The sequence below is a fragment of the Micromys minutus genome, assembly GCF_963924665.1.
Source record: "Micromys minutus genome assembly, chromosome: 26".
NCBI classification, from domain to species: domain Eukaryota; kingdom Metazoa; phylum Chordata; class Mammalia; order Rodentia; family Muridae; genus Micromys; species Micromys minutus.
The window spans coordinates 42,588,936-42,604,392 of record NC_137961.1 but is presented as its reverse complement, the minus strand read 5'-3'; the positions used below and the strand labels follow the sequence as shown (position 1 = coordinate 42,604,392).

The following is a 15,457-nucleotide window of genomic DNA, read 5'->3' as shown; positions in this document are numbered from 1 at the left end:
GAAGGTAGCTCACAGCAGGGAGTTGACCAAAAGTAAGAAAGTGACCCGCAGCAAAAAAGCGACCGGGACTCAGGAGGCGACCCAAGTAGAGGAGGTGACCAAGATCGAGGAGGCGACCCAGACCGAGGAGGTTACCGTGGCGGAAGAATTGACCCAGACCGAGGACATGGCCCAGACCGAGGAAATGGTCCAGACCGAGGAAATGGAAACACCCAGACTCAGCGTGACCGTCACCCACAGTGAGCTCCAGGGAGGGTTCCCTAGGTCGGATTGGGATCTGTGGGTTTGTCCACGTGTAGTCCTGGGGAAAGGAAACATGGGTTCTTGGAGATGTTTTTGCTTAAGACTGGTGTCAGGACATATTTCCATGTGACAGGTCTGTTATGTATTTGGATTTTCTATTTGGAAGTAAAGTTGAGTGTGTGACGCTTGTGATCGTGGGTCAGGCTTGTATTAGGCCTTCTTGTGTGTAGAACTTCTGTGGTTCTGGACGTCCATTCGTGTAGAGAGTACGAACTTGGTGTGTGATCCCGCTGTCATAGAACCCAGGCTCAATGGGCCATGAGTCCAAGAGTTACTTTCTAGACACCTGGTGAAATCAACACAGAACTAAAAACTTTGGGAAGTACGCAAGAAAGCTGAAACCATGAGATTCCTTTAGAATCGGTCAGGAAAGACTAACAAACTTTGCCATCTAAACCATGATTTTATATCCTGCAGTTTTACGAAACTTTGAAATGGAGGTTTCTCCCACCCTCTCTCTCTTTCTCCCTCCCTACCCCCCCTTCTCCCTCTCTCTTGATTTCTGGTTTGTGAAGCACAGATAAGAATTAGGGCTCCTTCTGACCCTTAACCGGCTGAGAGAGCAATCTAAAGGTGGACTTGCACTCCGCTTAGAAAAGAATGTTTTAAAACAAAACAAAAAACCTCTCTGTTCAATTGGCTTCATTCATGTGTCTTTACTAAGCATTAACTATGTTGTACTTAGGTGTGCCCGGTATGAAAGACTTGGAGGAACTCAGTCCCTTGCTGGTTGACATCAGGGTAAATAAGATCAATGCTATAAAGACAGTAGGACACAGGAGGCAGACAACTTGTGATGGAAAAGTGTGTGCTTTGTAATCAGCCAGATGCACAGTCAAATTCTGACTCAACAGTTGAAGTTTCTCCACTTAGACTTAGAGTCTTAGACTGATAGCTGCTTTATAATGGTGTCCTGAGGTTTTTAGATAGTGCACAGAACAAGTCTTGTACAGTTTATTATGTATAATTGCTTAAGAAATCAGCCATCAATAAAATAGTATTTTATGTTAGAGGAAACAAATCCTAAAGAAGGTCACGAAGGCAAGCTTTGTAACAGGTATCATGTGGATAGATACAAGTGTGACCCTCCCCTGAGCAGTCTGACAACTCCGGGATTCTGAACACAACAGAGCTCTCCTCTCCAGAATCAGACGTTTGCCGGAGAGGTGGCAGGTCCCATTACATGTGACCAGCATCTCCTTTCTACCTAGCTGGATTCACTTCTCAGCTCCATAAGAAAATATCAGCTTATACTTAGGCTTATTCGAATAATCTTCATTGAATGTTTTCCTTTCTCCAGGCAATGAGAGGTATGACCTTCTTGTTACCCCACAGCAAGGTAACAGTGAGCCAGTTGTCCAAGACCTGGCTCAGCTTGTTGAAGAGGCCACAGGAGTTCCACTACCTTTTCAGAAGCTGATATTTAAGGGTACGTGGTTCTCATTTATCTTTGAGTACTTATGGCTAAAGGACTTGTTTTATTTTGTTTTATTTATTAGTTTATTTTCATGACAGGGTTCCTCTGCATAGCCCTGGCTGTCCTAGAACTCAATCTGTATACCAGGTTGGCCTTGAACTCACAGGGATCCTCCTGCCTCTGCCTCCCGAGTTCTGGGATTAAAAAGTCCCTTCCTGGCAAGGGCAGATTTTAAACTGCTTGGTCTTACCTCTTTCCTCATGGTGACTTTGTTTTCTGTGTGTGGATGGGTGCTTGCTTACATGTCTGTGTTCCACGTGTGTGCAGTGTTCACGAAGGCAGGAGAGGATGTCAGCTTCTCTGGAACTGCAGTTAGAGAGGGTTGTGAGCCACATGTGAGTGCTGGAACTGAACCCTGGTCCTTTGCAAGAGCAGTAAGTACTCTGAACCACTGAGCTACCCCTCCAGCCCCAGTCTTTCAGTTTTCAAAACATCTGTTTATTTAACATATTTATTAAGGAACTACTCCAACTGGAGAGATGGCTCAGTGGCTAAGAGTGCTGACTGCTCTTCCAGAGGTCCTGAGTTCAATTCTCAGCAACCACGTGGTGGCTCACAACCGTCTGAAATGAGATCTGATGCCCTCTTCTGGTGTGTCTGAAGACAGCTACAGTGTATTTATATATAATAAATAAATAAATCTTTTTTTTTAAAAAAGGAACTATTCTTCACTAGACTCTGCAAAATCTGGATGAGCATCAGATTTGAAGTAATATGATGAAAGAATTGTCAAGATTTTTTTTCAAATTATTTATGTGTACTCATATATACAACTATGTGTACAATTATCACAGTTGGTTGTGAGCCACCATGTGGTTGTTGGAATTTGAACTCAGGACCTCTGGAAGAGCAGTCAGTGCTCTTAACCGCTGAGCCATCTCTCCAGACCAGTTAAGATTTTTGAGGAAACATGAACGATTTTCTCTGGCTAGGCTATATCCTTTCTTCATTGTATGTTCATGTAGTATTTCTTACTCCTGAATGATTACACTGAAGCTGCCTACTGTCCAATTTCTGTTAGTATGATAACAAAGATACTGCTATTGTCACTACTTAACATTGTGCTGATTAGAAAGGTTTTGAGCAAATGGAACAGGAGCCGAGATGGGCATAGTGCATTGGATGATGCTGATGGTGCTCATTTCTGAGGCACTAGCTCCTACCCACCCCTATCTTCTGCCTTCTCGTTACCATAGGAGCCCAGTATTTTGGCTCATGATATGTCTAGATTTATCTTATTAGATTTCAGCCACTGTAAAGAATTTAATAATGAGCATTATGGCAGGGGAATAACTCAGTGGTAGTGCTTTTAACTGAAGGAATATCATTTTAATTTATAGTTCATACTATATAGATCTTCGCTTCTTTTCCCTGGGTCAGTCGTAGGGTGATGGTTTCTTATAGCCCAAGCTCTTGGAACTGGCTGTGTAATGTACATACCTTTCAAAATTGAGTATGGCAGCACAACCTAGAACACCAGGACTCTGGAAACCAAAACCAGCCCTGCACCAACTGAGGCAATAGAGTGAGGCTGTTCTCAGTAGAGAGAAGGAGTGGGGAAGCACAGAGGGAACTGAGAAGGAAGGAGAAAGCAAAGAAAAGAAACTCGTTTCAAAATAGAAAGACCAGTGTTCTGTATAAAGCTCCTTATTGTGTTTAATGGTACTGTGGGTCAACCAAGCATGCTAGGCAAGAACCAAACCTCAGCCCATGCGTTTCACATTTTATAACATTGAGTTTACCAACATTCATTGAAGTATCCTGAGTGGGGGGAAAGAAAGAGCTTTCATGGCTACAAAATCTTTTATTATGCAGAAATTTTGTGAGGGCTGGAGAAATAGCGTTACACACACATATATAATTAAAATAAATTTAAAATAAAAACTTTAGGGACTAGAGAGATGGTTCCTGTAGTTATGAGCACTGACTCTTCTTCCAAAGAACCCAGGTCCAATTTCTAGCACCCACACAGAGGCTCTACACCAGTTAGTAACTCCAGTTCCCGGGGATCTGATCTCCACTGGCACTAGGCACAGACACACACACACACACACACACACACACACACACACATACATTCAGGCAAAATACCCATACACATAAAACAGTAATAAAATTTTTTTTAATGTATCTGTTATATGAATTATATTAATTTTTGTTCCTGAATACTTTTTTAAAGATTTATTTATTTCATGTATGTGAGTACACTATTGCTGTCTTCAGACACAGCAGAAGAGGGCATCAGATCCCATTACAGATGGTTGTGAGCTACCATGTGGTTGCTAGGATTTGAACTCAGGACCTCTGGAACAGCAATCAGTGCTCTTAACCACTGAGCCATCTCTCTAGCCCCTGAGTACTATTTTTATTAACTATTATATAGGAACATTTTTAGTTATTTGTTTAGGATAAAGATCTAGAAATTACATTATCAGATAAAGACAGTTTCCAAACAAAAAAAAAAAAAAAAAAGCAACAACAAAAAATTGAATTTATCGTTTTGCTTGTTTTGGTTTTGGTTTTGGCTTTTCAAGACAGGATTTCTTTGTGTAATCTTGGCTGTCCTGGAACTAACTAACAGGCTGGCTTTGAACTCATCTGACTGCCTCTGCCTCTGCTTCCTGAGAGCTGGGCTTAGAGGAGTGTGCCACTAACATTGAATTTACCCTTTTCTTGTGAGCAAACATGTGTTTGTTTGGCTCATTGGTTTTGGTTGTTTTTGACATATAGTCTTATTCTGTGGTTTTCTCTGGCCTGGAACTTGGTCTCAGTCTGCAGACATTCTAGGCTGGAATTCAAAGAGATCTGCTGCCTCTGTCTCCCAAGTGCTCAGAGTAGGTGTACATCATCATGCCCTGTTTTCTAGGTTGTCTGGAAGAGCAGCCACTGTACCTAACCATTGAGTCATCTCGCCAGCCCCCTTCTAGATTAGATTTGTATTTCTGTCTTTTAAGTAATATTTATATTTGTTTTATGAGAATTTTATACAATGTTTTTGATCACATTCACTTCCTTGCATCTCCCTTCCTCCATTTGAGTCTAGTTTCTGTCCCCTCAGTACTCTTAGATGCAGGGCTTGCCCTGGAGTGAGGCAGATCTATCACTTTGAATGATATACTTGACTCTTTCCCATTGCCAATAGCAACACTGCCAGGGGTGAGGCTTTAATCCCACCTCTTTCTTGTGCATTGGCTGGTCTATTTAAGTCTTTTACAGATGTTACAATTTGTCATGCTTCCCCATACCCCCCCCCCTTTTTCAGGAAAATCTCTGAAAAAAATGGAAACACCGTTGTCAGCACTTGGAATGCAAAATGGTTGCCGAGTCATGTTAATTGGTAAAAAGGTAAATTGCTTTTTCCATCAGAACTCTTAATAATTGAATGTCTAAAGTCTTAAATGGGTGTTTATGTAGAGAAGACCAGATTGGTTACCCAGATTCAGCCTTGAAGACATGCCTCACTATAATGTCTGATGAGATTACCAGTTTTGTGGTAGCATCGTTTGAATGTTACTATTCTGTTGCGTGGGCTTTCTCTCTAGGAATTAGGAACCACGGTGCTGCCTAGGTGGCATGGCTTTTGTATTCAGTGACTCCTCCTCTCTAGTTAAAATGTGCCAGAAACAGGCTTTATTTAAAATTTTCAAGAGAGCTTGAGATTAAAGGTGTAGATACCAGAAGTAGGTACTCTTGTTCAAGTTTTAGGAACTTGCCTTCCTTATACTAAAAAGTAAGAGGACAAGAGAAAGAGTTAAGTGGTGACAGGTGAGGCTGTAGCTCCTGAGGTGATAACTGCTGTGCCCAGCCCTGCATTGGGACACAGTGGTGCTGACCTTGAGGTTTCTTACTTAATGAGGCAGCTGAGTGGATTGAAGGTAGGAATGAACTAACTGGAAGCAATGAGCTTGAGATTAGGCCACAAACAAGAATGGAGAGAGAGTTTAGGGGAGTATAACAGCAGGAAGCTGCAGTGAGAGAGGGTAGTGTTGTAAATGTCCTGCTGAAGGGTTGGGAGAACAGTACAGGCAGCAGGCGGTACCCATGGTCAGTTTGGTGAAGGTGTAGTAGGTTCTGTTGCAACTGGTTAGGATCAAGGAGTCCACAGCTGAATTCTAGTTCATCCCCATTGGGCTTCAGGACCTTAGGTCACTTTACGACATTAAGGCCCAGTGTCATTATCTATAAAACAGTTTCTGCCTCTTAGAGTTTTGGTAAAGCTTAAAAACCAAATAGCACAAGTAACATGTAAAGCACAGTACCTGGCATCCAAGGGGTGTTCAGGAAGAGTTGTCATTGTCACTGTCATGGTAAATAGTAGAATTCAACTGAAGGGTGACATTTTCATTTAAAAGAACATAGTCATGAACCAAACATGGAGGGAGGCTCATGCCTGTAATTCTAACATGGGGAAGATAAGCAGCTGGATCAAGATCATTCTCCCATTATAGAGCAAGCTTGAGGCCACCCTGTGATTTCTGAGACCCTACCTGGAAAAAATATTGTCATCCTGCTGGGCATGGTAATGGTAGCACACTGTGATCTTAACATTTAGGGATCATGTCTCAAAACAAAACTAAGGACTAGTCAATTCTCTCTGTCTTGCCATTCTGGATGCCTCAGTGGTATTCAAAGTTACAAAAGCTTGTCAGCCACTGTGTATGCTGGAAACTAAACCCGGGTCCTCTGGAAGAGCAGTGAGTTCTCTCTAGTCCTTGCTTACATTCTGATCTAGCTGTTGGGGTCAGCACAGGGCTAAGGCTGAACCTGACACTTAGATTGGCTCCATCCTCTGAGCATAAATCGTGTTTGCTGGGTGCCTTCCTTCTCTCTGGACTAGGCATTTCAGGTAGGAGTCCTATTGTCTAACCTTTGTCATGCTTCCCAAGGAAAAGGCATGAGAGCTTAGCTCAGTCTTTTTAGGGGAGCAGTTGCTAACCTCATTTTATTCTTCATGCTAGAGCAATCCAGAAGAAGAGATTGAGTTGAAGAAGCTGAAAGAGCTGGAGGTGTCTGTAGAGAAGATAGCTAACCACCTGGAGGAGTTGAATAAAGAACTTTCTGGCATCCAGCAGGTGACTTCTCTGTTCTGTGGCTAGAGTGATATGGTGCTGTTGCCTGGCTTTTTAAAAAATAATTTATTTTATTTTTAAATTATGTATTGTGTGTGTGCTTGTGTGTGTCTGTGTGGAAGGATGTGTGTGTGAGTGCTGGTGGCCAGGGAGACCAGTGTTCTCAGATTCCCCCAGAGCTGAGTTATAGAGCCTTTGAGCCTCTGTGTGGATGCTGGAAACAGAACTCAAGTTGTCTAGGAGAACAGCACCTGCTCTTAATCCCTGAGCCATCTCTCCAGACCTGCTTTGTGTTTTAATTATAAAATCAATTTGCGATGCTTGCACGAGAGTTGTAAGTGTGTGCATATAGATAGATTCAAACTGAGGCCTTTCACATCCTCAACTCTGTGTTCTCACTGCTTCTTGTGTGCAGGTGTGTGCATGTGACCCAGAGATGCCATTGCTCTGAGAAGTCCTTCTCATCTTATTAGCTAGCTAAATTTACTGCATGTGAATTTGTCATGGTTTACCTAACCCAGTCTCTGCTCTCTGTTTTACCTCATTTTTTCTCTTACACATGCTGTTGCTTTGAGTGTCCTTAGACACAAGTCTTTTTTTTTTTTTTTTTTTTTTTTTTTTTTTTTTTTTTTGAGTAGTGATTGTCTTTGATAGAATTCAGTTTGGATTTCGGAGTAATGTTTGCACTTCTTGCTGTATGTTGTCAAACACGCATTTGTCACTCCGGTTTGATAGTCATCTTCAGAAAAGCTGCCCTTCAACTCACCACCAGCCAACTGCTCATTATGCAAAGAGATGCAAATGAGCATCAGAAAGGGTTAATGACTGTAAGTGCTACTTACACCAGCTGTGGTTTGGCACACCTGTGACCCCAGCTCCTCTCAGGAGTTTGAGGGCAGCATTGACTATGCAGTGAGTTGGAGACTGGTTTATACTACATGAGTTTATGTCTTAAAACAAAACTAAAATAATACTGTCATTCTCTGTTATCGGCTGTATCTCTCTGTGCCATGTGAGTGTCTACACGTGTTCCCCTTCAGCATACCATAGTCTGAGAACAGCAAGACATGGCAAGTTTAAGTAACTTGCTTAAAGACCTTAAGCCAAGGTTGGGGATGCGGTTCAGATTCCCGGCATCCATGTAGAAATTGGACATGATGACACACTGTATAAGCCCAGTGCTGGGGAGACAAAGACCAGAGATTGGATCCCTGCCACTCAATTGTCCTAGCGGTCTAGCCAAATTGGGCAAGCTCCAGATTCAGTAAAAGATTCTGTCTCAAAAAAATAAGGCAGTCTTAGTCAGTGTACTATTGCTGTGAAAAAGCACCATGACCAAAGCAACTCTTAAAAGAAGAAAGCTTTCAGCTGGGGCTGCTTATAGTTCAAAGGTTCAATCTGTTGTCATCATAGCAGGAAGCATGGTGGCGTGCAGGCAGACATGGTGCTGGAGAGGGAACTGGGAGTTCTACTTTTAGAGAGAGACACTGGGCCTGGCTTGGGCTTTTGAAACCACAAAGCCCACCCCCAGTGACATATTTCCTCCTACAAGACCAACCTCCTAATCCTTGTCAAGTAACACTACCTAATGACTAAATATCTAAATAGATGGGGGCCATGTTTTTTTCAAGCCACCACACAATGTTTGACAAAGATCTTGTCAACCTTTGATGCACTGTGCCCAGCATTTCAGTCTGTTCTATTGGTGAGGCAGACTATAAAACCAGACTCATGTCTTCTCCCCTTCTTCCTCCCTCTGCTCTCAGCCCCAGAAAGAGAGACAGTCAGCAGGGGAGAAGTCCCAAGCTCTGGAGGCTTCCTAACCTCCGTGTATGTTTGCTTCTTATGAGCATGGTATACACTAGTGTTGAAGGCTGCACCATAGCTCCTCAGGAGGCATTCGGAGCCCCAGTGGACTGCGTGAGAAAGAGCAGTCTGCACCGTGGTAGGATTCTTAGGCTGGCCAAGACCAGCATTACGAATTTTCCTAAAGGATGAAGCCTGGCTTCTTGGGTCAGTAGTGAACTCTGGGTGCTTCATCAGGCTATTGGCATAGTTTTCCATGGGTCTCAAACACTTGCAATAGTGCCTTATTCCTTCTCAGGGTTTTCTGGCTAAGGAGTTGCAAGTGGAGGCTCTCTGCAGACTTGATAGGAAGGTAAAGGCCACAATTGAGCAATTCATGAAGATCTTGGAGGAGATTGACACAATGGTAAGTAAATACTCAGCTCAGAGGTACTAGCCTTTTATTTATTTTTACATTTTACTTATGCATACAGCACTCTGCCTGCGTGTATGCCTGCAGGCCAGTTCTCATTTACAGATGGCTGTGAGCCACCATGTGATTGCTGTGAATTGAACTCAGGACCGCTGGAAGAGCAGTCAGTGCTCTAACCACTGAGCCATCTCTCCAGCCCCAGAGGTAGTCTTTAGTGGCAGTATTTTAGTCTATTTCATTCTGTCAGTATTGCCTGTGTTACCTGGGCAAATCTGTTACTCAGGATGTCACACATCTACTATTGTATGCCAGGTACTGTGTCAGCTAGCACAGCCTGAGGTACCTAAGAAGTACTCAACTGAGGGATTACCCAGATCAACGTGGCCTCTGGGCACCTTGGAGCAAGGTGGTTTTGGTAACTGATGCAGTCTATTTTGAGCTGTGTTCTCCCTGATCAGGTGGTCCTGGGCTGTATAAAAAGCTAGTGTTGAGCCAGAAAGATGGTTCAGTGGTTATATGTACTGGATGCTCTTCCACAGAACCTGTATTTGATTCCCAGAATTTACATCGTAGCTTACAACCATCTGTAATCCTAGTTCCAGGGGATCCAGTGTCCTCTTCTGGCCTCAAGTCCCAGGCACACATGTGGTGTAGATATACATGCAGGCAAAGCACCCATAAAATAAGCAAACCTTTAAAAGAAAGAAAGCTTAAGCGTGCGCCAGCGAGCAGTACTCCGCCATGGTTTCCGCTTCAGGTTTCTGCTCTGCGTTGATCATGGGCTGTAACCTGAAGTGTAAGCCAAATAAACCTTCCCCCACTAACTGACAGTGTTTCCTCACAACAGGAGGAAGCAAGGGTAGCATGCTAGGTTCTGGGTGAATATATTGACTTTTCTGATTTATAGGCATTTACAGCCCACGTGTGTGTGTGTGTGTGTGTGTGTGTGAGCATGAGCACATGTGCACTTATAGAACTAGAGCACAAGAAGTTTATGATCTTGTGGTTAAGGAAACATGAGTCTTTGTTTTCTAAGTCTCAAGTGGCTGGTGATGCTGCTGAGCTAGTTTATTCTACAGACTCAGCCACACCCAGCTCTTGGGAGGCTGTTGACCGTTGACCCAAATTTTCTTTAACTTATGATAGTAAGGGTGTCAACAGCCTGCTGCTTCATTCTTGACAGAGAATTTCTCTGGTCTTAGAATTCTGTTCTGGCAGAGGAGTTTGTTTTGGTTTGTTTTTTTTGTTTGTTTGTTTGTTTTGTTTGTTTAAAAAAAAAAAAAAAAAAACATAAGGCCTGGAGAGATGGCTCAGTAGCTAAGAGCACTGACTGCTCTTCCAGAAGTCCTGAGTGCAGTTCCCAGCAACCACATGGTGGCTCACAACCATCTGTAATGAGATCTGATGCCCTCTTCTGGCGTGTCTGAGGACAGCAACAGTGTACTCATACATAAAATAAATAAATCAAAAACAAAACAAAAGCCAGAACAACAGAAGGTTCCTTTCATAATAGTATCCATATGTAAGAAACAGTAAAATACAAAATCTGTGCTTCAGCTCAGGTTACAGTCCAGACATTGCAGCCAAAGAAAGGAGCAGTCATAGGGACAAGAGCCATGAGTGGGGCCACATAGGATGAAGACCTGGAGAAATTCCTGAAAATACACATCTTACTCATTGCTGAGCTGCTTGCTGTCATGTGTATTTCCCATGTCTCCTGCCGATCTCAGTCAGCTGTTTGTGTGAACTGTTTCTCTCATAGGTCCTACCAGAAAAATTTAAAGACAGCAGGCTAAAAAGGAAGAATTTGGTGAAAAAGGTTCAGGTGAGTCCTATGGCACTACATGACAAGCTGTATTAGTGTGTTGGTATGTGTGTTTATCTGTTCAAAACAGGGTAGTGTAGAACTCCAATAAGACACATGATCTGTTGTTTATTAGCATGAGCCCAAGAAGGGTGTTTTTTCCTTGTGTACCTGATGCAGTCAGTCTGGGCACGTTCACTGGAGATTGCAGAGGCTCGGAGCCCATGACCGTTCATGCACAAGCTGTTTAGAGTCTAATCTACAGGGTTTCCAGAGTGGCTAAAGAAAGAACTTTGTCTGAGCAATGGTTGGCTTGTCCTAGGAGGGCCCTGAATTTCGCTGCCTCTGTCTGTCTTGCAGGTGTTCCTAGCAGAGTGTGACACAGTGGAGCAATACATCTGCCAAGAGACAGAGCGGCTGCAGTCTGCAAACTTGGCCCTGGCTGAATGAAGTGCAGTAGAGAGTGGCTGTACTGGCCTGAAGAGCAGCTTCACAGCCCTGCCCTCTCTGGAACAGAAGTCGCTTGTTTCTCCAAGGCTGCCAGGGGCAACTAGCCAAATGTCAATTTCCCTACTGCCATCGGTTCTCAATGAAAAAGCGCTGTCTTTGCAACTAGACATCCTGTTTTCTCATTTCAGCTGTGTGATTGTGCAGTCCAGCAGCTGCCTTAGGAGAGGCCCCCCTGCCCATGTGTTACCAGCTCTAACTCATCTGGAGCTAGTTCCAGGTTTATAGGGCACCCTCCTCTTCAGATTCATGACCTGTGACCTCAGTTTGTAGATGGAAGATCAGAACCACCAGGAGGGAGAACCCAGGGAATGTTGGATAGAAGCTTGGCACCCGGACAGTCCAGAGTACCTTGCTGTCTTGCTGTGACCTGATTCCAGAACATTTGGCTGGATTGTTGGTTTAAAGACTTAGTCCTTATCCATTCCATCTGCCACTGCTTTTCTCCAGCCACAGGCCTTGGTTTCAAGGTGACATTCTGTGTGTGTGTGTGTGTGTGTGTGTGTGTGTGTGTGTGTTTCTGGCTGCCCTGAAATTCACTATGTAGACCTGAGATCCACCCGCCTATGCTTCCCAAGCACCGGGATTAAAGGCAAGCACCACTGTGCCTGGCTTTAACGTGCTAGTTTACTTTGGTTTTTGGTTTTTCGAGACAGGATTTCTCAGTGTAGCCCTGGCTGTCCTGGAACTCACTCTATAGACAAGGTTGGCCTCAAACTCACAGAGATCCTCCTGCTTCTGTCTCCTGAGTGCTGGGATTAAAGATGTGTACATCACTGCCTAGCTTAAGGTACTATCCTAAGATGGCCCCTGTGGTTACTATGTGAATGGCCTTCTCCCTAAACAAATCTCCAAACTGTCAAGAACCCAGTATCAACTGAATCTGCCTGAAGCCAACTCAGAACCCTGGCTTAGGAAGGTAAGAAGTGTGTAAATATGGGAGAGGTCAACTGGCTACTTCTGTTAACCATACCCTCGGGGCTCTGCATGTTTGAGGTTTTACCTGTTGATTTTGTGGACTTCCACTACTGCTGTTTTGTTTGTTTTGATTTTTACATTTCTTATATTATTTAGCTTTGTGAATATGAGTGTTTTTCCTGTATGTATGCATATGTTGTATGCATGCAGTGCTCACAGATGCCCAAATCTTCTTGGAACTGGAGCTAGAGACTTGTGAGCTGCCATGTGGATGCCGGGAATCAAGCCTAGTTCCTCTAGAAGTGTCTGTGTCTTTGTTTCCCTCTTTTCCTCCCTCCCCCCTTCTCTTGCTGCTGTGTGCACTTGCCCCTGCATATATGTGCCTCCCTGTTCCTCCTTTAGTCAGAGTCTTGCTGTATAGCTTAGACTGGTTTTAAACTTGTCCTTGCCTCCTTAGTTCCTGAATTACAATGCTACATAACTGTATATAGTGTTTATTTTTTGTTGTTGGGTGTATGAGAAAGAAAAGACTTGTGTTTTTGTGTTAGAGCCCTTTTAAATTAGTCAGTTCCTGTCAGCTCATTTTTTAGCATAGCACTCAAGAAATAGGCTACTCTGAGGCTTACCAGCCAAGATGAATTCACTGAGGTCTCAGGGACGTAGGACCAGGTAGGTAAGACATTAGACCCAGTAGCAATTAAGGCAAACAGGTGACAGGACTCAGGACCCAACCCAGCCCACTCCCAAATTTACCAGAACAGTTCACTGTTTTATATGGCAGCTCTTTGGCTCTGGGTCACATTTAGCAAGAAGTTACTATAGGGTTTGGGGATTGCCTAGTTGGTGAAGTGTTTGCCACACAGCAAGAGGATCTGAGTTTGATGCTCAAAATCCATGTTTTTGTTTTGTTTTTTAGAGCTGAGAATGGTAGCACATATTTGTAATTCTAGCACTGGGGAAGTATAGACAGGCAGATTCCTAGGGCTCGCTGGCCAGCCAGTCTAGCTACTGAGAGACCTTGTTTAAAAAAGGATAAACAGGGTGAATGACCCTAGAGGAGCAAAGCACCCAGTGCTGTTAGTATAGATCAGTGCAATCTGACCCTCATGCAATAAAGAGCTAGAGGAAATGGGGAAGGGGGCAAAGTTCGGTGCTCTGTGTAAGATGTATTTTTACACAGTGTGTATGGTGAGCTCATGCAGACACCCATAAAGGCCAACGGTGCTGGTTCCACCTGGAGCCACAGTTACAGGTGGTTATGGGCTGCCTGACATGGGTGCTGGGAACTGAACCCCGGTTCTCCTGTATGTGTTCTAGCTGCAGAACAACCATCTCCAGCCCCTTAAAGATTAGTTTTGTCAACCTGACAATCTAGAATTATCTGGGAAGGGAGTTTCATAAGATTTATTTATTATATATTAAGTACACAGTAGCTGTCTTCAGACACACCAGAAGAGGGCATCAGATTTTATTACAGATGGTTTTGAGCCACCATATGGTTTCTGGGATTTGAACTCGGGACCTCTGGAAGAGCAGTCAGTGCTCTTAACCGCTGAGCCATCTCTCCAGCCCGAGATTACTAAATATGCTAACTGAGGAGGGAGATACATCCACTGTGGGTAGCACCATACTTTGGGCAGAGGACTCTGAACTGCACGAGTTCAGCTGAGCACTAGCATGCATGCATTTATCCTTGCTTTTGCTTCTTTGCTATGAATGTGATGTGACTAACCCCCTCAAGCTTCTGTGACTTCCTGCCATCATGGATTAACTTGGGTTTGTGAACCAAATAAGCGCCTTTTCCCTTAAGTTGCTATGGTTGGGGTATTTATCATAGCAACAGGACTGAAGACTAAGACAGTTGGTTCTCCTTGGAGTAGCCTACATGATACTAGAACATGTAAGTTCTATTTAGAAGCCTCCAGTGGCTCCAGTGCCTCTTAGGATCAAGACCCTACTGTCCCTGACAGGCATGGTAACTTAAAATCCTAGCACCAGAGCAGCTGATGCAGAAGGGTTGCCGTAAGCTCAAGACCAGGCTGGACCGTACTGTGAGGCCCTGTCTGAATACCCAGCACACCTTTCAGAAGGACACAAGTCCCTTTCTCTGTACTTTCTTTCAACTTTCTCTCCTGGCCTCTTACCTGTCAGCCACTCTGGGGGGCTGGGGGCGAGTCTTTGTACCTGCTGCTATCTCTGTGGACCCTTCTCTTTCCTCTACTTCTGCTCCTTTGGTAGGTGACTCCTGTTCATCTTTGAGGACATGATCAAATTTCTCTTCTATGGGAAATCCCACCTCTGAAACTGTTCATGCCCAACTGCTGTCAACCAGTCACCCTGCTGTGCTAGGAGCTGACCTGAGTCTGGACCTGAGATCCAGGCTCTCCAGGTGATCTATGCAGGAGAGCACCCGTAGCGCATAGATCATTGCCCAACTTTCTGGATGCTTATTAATAAACACTTAGTTTGCGGCACTAGATTGTGTCTAAGTTCAAAAACCAAAATAGTTCAGTTGTATAAGAAATAGCAGGGCTGGAGAGATGGCTCAGCGGTTAAGAGCACTGACTGCTCTTCCAGAGGTCCTGAGTTCAATTCCTAGCAACCACATGGTGGCTCACAACCATCTATAATGGGATCTGAGGCCCTCTTCTGGTGTGTCTGAAGACAGCTGCAGAGTACTCACATTAAATGGATGGATGGATGGGTGGGTGGAAGTAGTGGCTCAGTTGTACAATGCATACTGCCTGAATGCTAGCTGTGCCCTGTCAGGTTTGTGTGTATTTGTGTGTGCCTCCAAGTGCCGGTCAGCCTAGGAGAAATCCATGCCTGGGTTCAGGTGCCACTGGACCATACATTTCTTGGGTTCGTGGCCTGAGGTAGGTAGAACACTGGGTGATGCCCTGGGATCAGAGTCTGACCTCGAGCAGATGGAAGGTAATTGGGACCTCTAATTGGAACATGTAGTAAGGTTGAGAACCACCAGGGCAGCTGGGTAACAGGCAGCTAGGAGGGCTGTTGAGGCTGATACCATCCACCTCTCCAGAACTCCCAAAGACAGGGCCACTTCACCAGCTTGGGTTGCATCTTTTATTTTCTATCATAGCCTCTGAGCATCACTGTTTTCCAACTTGAAGTTTCATGGCTTGAGTTCACCTCTGGGC

The 15,457-nt window shown here is 44.2% G+C and overlaps 1 protein-coding gene across 1 annotated transcript; it reads left to right on the top strand.

The window, feature by feature from the left end:
• The first annotated feature begins 26 nt into the window (after positions 1–26).
• On the top strand, positions 27–14,548 carry BAG1 (BAG cochaperone 1). Its single transcript, XM_080938569.1, has 7 exons — positions 27–239; positions 1,604–1,732; positions 5,043–5,125; positions 6,739–6,852; positions 8,954–9,061; positions 10,830–10,892; positions 11,232–14,548. Exons 1-7 carry the CDS (start codon positions 167–169, stop codon positions 11,319–11,321), a joined length of 660 nt encoding a protein of 219 aa, XP_080794695.1. The 5' UTR covers positions 27–166; the 3' UTR covers positions 11,322–14,548.
• The last annotated feature ends 909 nt before the right edge of the window (positions 14,549–15,457 follow it).